The sequence below is a fragment of the Carcharodon carcharias genome, assembly GCF_017639515.1.
Source record: "Carcharodon carcharias isolate sCarCar2 chromosome 35 unlocalized genomic scaffold, sCarCar2.pri SUPER_35_unloc_4, whole genome shotgun sequence".
NCBI lineage: Eukaryota > Metazoa > Chordata > Chondrichthyes > Lamniformes > Lamnidae > Carcharodon > Carcharodon carcharias.
Genome location: NW_024470720.1, coordinates 38,656 through 42,500, shown reverse-complemented (window position 1 = coordinate 42,500; position 3,845 = coordinate 38,656). Strand labels below are relative to the sequence as shown.

Genomic DNA, 3,845 nt, shown 5'->3' with positions numbered 1-3,845 from the left:
TCCTCCCATCCCCCCTAAACCTCCTGCCCCTCACCTTGAACTCATGTCCCCTTGTGACTGACCCTTCAACTAAGGGGAACAGCTGCTCCCCATCCACCCTGTCCATGCCCCTCATAATCTCGTACACCTCGATCAGGTCGCCCCTCAGTCTTCTCTGCTCCAGCGAAAACAATCCAAGTCTATCCAACCTCTCTTCAAAACTTAAATGTTTCATCCCCAGGCAACATCCTGGTGAATCTCCTCTGCACCCCCTCCAGTGCAATCACATCCTTCCGATAATGTGGCGACCAGAACTGCACACAGTACTCCAGCTGTGGCCTCACCAAGGGTCCGTACAACTCCCAACAGGCTCCGGGTTTCTCATGAGTGAAGGGGCTTTGCACAGACCAGCAATCCCCGCCCCCCCACCCCCGTCTCTCGAGCGCCGTAAAGGCCGGGTAGGTCTCTTGCTATTCCGTCCCCTCGATAGGAGACCTCCAGCCCCGAGAGCAAAGCTTCCACTAGGGAAGTCCCTCCCGATCCAGGGGGGACCTCGAACCAGTTTCTCCGCTTGGTCCTCGGAGAGGGTGGGGTCAGCCTCTCTCACAAACCGCCCCCCCAACCCCCCGATCCGGACTTGCTGCGTGGTTTTCCTGTTTAAGAGGCACATTCATGGCCGCCCAGTGAATAATCTGTTCCTTTCGCCCCCTCCAGCACGCACATCGAGGACTTGCAGCGCAGACACAACGACAGTCTCCGAGCGCAGATCGCCGGAACGGGTGAGACCTCCAGCCTCCTTCCCCTCCCCTACCCCTCCACCCAACACCCCACCTCACACTGACTAGAGTGCTGAGGGAGCGCCGCGCTGTCAGAGGGTCAGTGCTGAGGGAGCGCCGCACTGTGGGAGGGTCAGTGCTGAGGGAGAGCCGCACTGTGGGAGGGTCAGTGCTGAGGGAGTGCCGCACTGTCGGAGGGTCAGTACTGAGGGAGCGCCGCACTGTCAGAGGGTCAGTACTGAGGGAGAGCCGCACTGTGGGAGGGTCAGTGCTGAGGGAGCGCCGCACTGTCGGAGGGTCAGTGCTGAGGGAGCGCTGCACTGTCGGAGGGTCAGTGCTGAGGGAGCGCTGCACTGTCGGAGGGTCAGTGCTGAGGGAGCGCCGCACTGTCGGAGGGTCAGTGCTGAGGGAGCGCTGCACTGTCGGAGGGTCAGTGCTGAGGGAGCGCCGCGCTGTCGGAGGGTCAGTGCTGAGGGAGTGCCGCACTGTCGGAGGGTCAGTGCTGAGGGAGTGCCGCACTGTGGGAGGGTCAGTGCTGAGGGAGCGCCGCACTGTCGGAGGGTCAGTACTGAGGGAGCGCCGCACTGTGGGAGGGTCAGTGCTGAGGGAGTGCCGCGCTGTCGGAGGGTCAGTGCTGAGGGAGCGCCGCACTGTCGGAGGGTCAGTGCTGAGGGAGTGCCGCACTGTCGGAGGGTCAGTGCTGAGGGAGCGCCGCACTGTCGGAGGGTCAGTGCTGAGGGAGCGCCGCGCTGTCGGAGGGTCAGTGCTGAGTGAGCGCCGCACTGTCGGAGGGTCAGTGCTGAGGGAGCGCCGCGCTGTCAGAGGGTCAGTGCTGAGGGAGTGCCGCACTGTCGGAGGGTCAGTGCTGAGGGAGCGCCGCACTGTCGGAGGGTCAGTGCTGAGGGAGTGCCGCACTGTCGGAGGGTCAGTGCTGAGGGAGCGCCGCACTGTCGGAGGGTCAGTGCTGAGGGAGTGCCGCACTGTGGGAGGGTCAGTGCTGAGGGAGCGCTGCGCTGTGGGAGGGTCAGTGCTGAGGGGGCACCGCACTGTGGGAGGGTCAGTGCTGAGGGAGCGCCGCACTGTCGGAGGGTCAGTGCTGAGGGAGCGCCGCGCTGTCGGAGGGTCAGTGCTGAGGGAGCGCCGCGCTGTCGGAGGGTCAGTGCTGAGGGAGTGCCGCGCTGTCGGAGGGTCAGTACTGAGGGAGTGCCGCACTGTGGGAGGGTCAGCGCTGAGGGAGCGCCGCACTGTCGGAGGGTCAGTACTGAGGGAGCGCCGCACTGTGGGAGGGTCAGTGCTGAGGGAGTGCCGCGCTGTCGGAGGGTCAGTGCTGAGGGAGCGCTGCGCTGTGGGAGGGTCAGTGCTGAGGGGGCACCGCACTGTGGGAGGGTCAGCGCTGAGGGAGCGCCGCACTGTCGGAGGGTCAGTGCTGAGGGAGAGCCGCACTGTCGGAGGGTCAGTGCTGAGGGAGTGCCGCACTGTCGGAGGGTCAGTGCTGAGGGAGCGCCGCACTGTCGGAGGGTCAGTGCTGAGGGAGAGCCGCACTATCGGAGGGTCAGTGCTGAGGGAGTGCCGCACTGTCGGAGGGTCAGTGCTGAGGGAGCGCCGCATTGTCGGAGGGTCAGTGCTGAGGGAGCGCCGCACTGTCGGAGGGTCAGCGCTGAGGGAGTGTCGCACTGTCGGAGGGTCAGTGCTGAGGGAGCACCGCACTGTCGGAGGGTCAGTGCTGAGGGAGCGCCGCACTGTGGGAGGGTCAGTGCTGAGGGAGCGCCGCGCTGTCGGAGGGTCAGTGCTGAGGGAGCGCCGCGCTGTCGGAGGGTCAGTGCTGAGGGAGCGCCGCGCTGTCGGAGGGTCAGTGCTGAGGGAGCGCCGCGCTGTCGGAGGGTCAGTGCTGAGGGAGCGCCGCGCTGTCGGAGGGTCAGTGCTGAGGGAGCGCCGCACTGTCGGAGGGGGGGGTTGAGGGGTCGGGGATGTCCTGCGGGGTGGGGGGGGGATAGGGGTTTGTGGGGGGCGGGGTGGGGAGCGCGAGACTTTTGGGGGAAACGCCAGCGCCTCAACCCTTCTCCCTCTCTCTCGCCCCCTCAGGCATATACTTCCCAAGCGGGAACACCATCCCCTTCAACTCCCCTGCAGAGCCTCCACGCCGACACACCATCCCGGACGAGCAGCCCAACTTCCAGTGCCCCAAGTGCCAGTACTTGGCTCCAGACATGGACACGCTGCAGATTCACGTGATGGACTGCATCCAGTGAGAGGCCGGAGACTCTCCCCTGGCGTTTCGGGGTGGGGAAGGGGTGTGTGTGCGCAAGACACCCCTCACCACCCCCCCCACACGAGATTCACGGCTTCAATGAAAAGACGACATTATTAAAGTACAAATGGACTACAACATGGCCCCCCGAACTATCGCCAGTGATCATTTATCTCCTGTCCGGGTCAGACATCGAGCGGCTGACAAACGCTTACCATCTCTCTCCCTCAGCGTGAATCACAGACACAGACCCGCGCATCCCGTCACCGTGTGGGGGAATCACAGACACAGACCCGCGTCCCGTCACCGTGTGGGGGAATCACAGACACAGACCCACATCCCGTCACCGTGTGGGGGAATCACAGACACAGACCCGTCACCGTGTGGGGGACTCACAGACACAGACCCGTCACCGTGTGGGGGACTCACAGACACAGACCCGTCACCGTGTGGGGGAATCACAGACACAGACACAGACCCGTCACCGTGTGGGGGAATCACAGACACAGACCCGCGTCCCGTCACCGTGTGGGGGAATCACAGACACAGACCCGCGTCCCATCACCGTGTGGGGGAATCACAGACACAGACCCGCGTCCCGTCACCGTGTGGGGGAATCACAGACCCGCGTCCCGTCACCGTGTGGGGGAATCACAGACCCGCGTCCCGTCACCGTGTGGGGGAATCACAGACACAGACCCGTCACCGTGTGGGGGAATCACAGACACAGACACAGACCCGTCACCGTGTGGGGGAATCACAGACACAGACCCACGTCCCGTCACCGTGTGGGGGAATCACAGACACAGACACAGACCCGTCACCGTGTGGGGGAATCACAG

At 64.4% G+C, this 3,845-nt stretch overlaps 1 protein-coding gene across 1 annotated transcript in view; it reads left to right on the top strand.

Moving 5' to 3' along the window:
• Nucleotides 1-3,141, top strand: part of ikbkg (inhibitor of nuclear factor kappa B kinase regulatory subunit gamma) — a 78,503-nt gene extending 75,362 nt beyond the window's left edge. The window contains exons 8-9 of the mRNA XM_041181436.1: nt 694-758; nt 2,838-3,141. Of these exons, the coding sequence (XP_041037370.1) occupies nt 694-758; nt 2,838-3,004 (232 nt within the window). The 3' untranslated portion in view covers nt 3,005-3,141. The remainder of the gene's footprint in view (nt 1-693; nt 759-2,837) is intronic.
• Nucleotides 3,142-3,845: the final 704 nt, after the last annotated feature.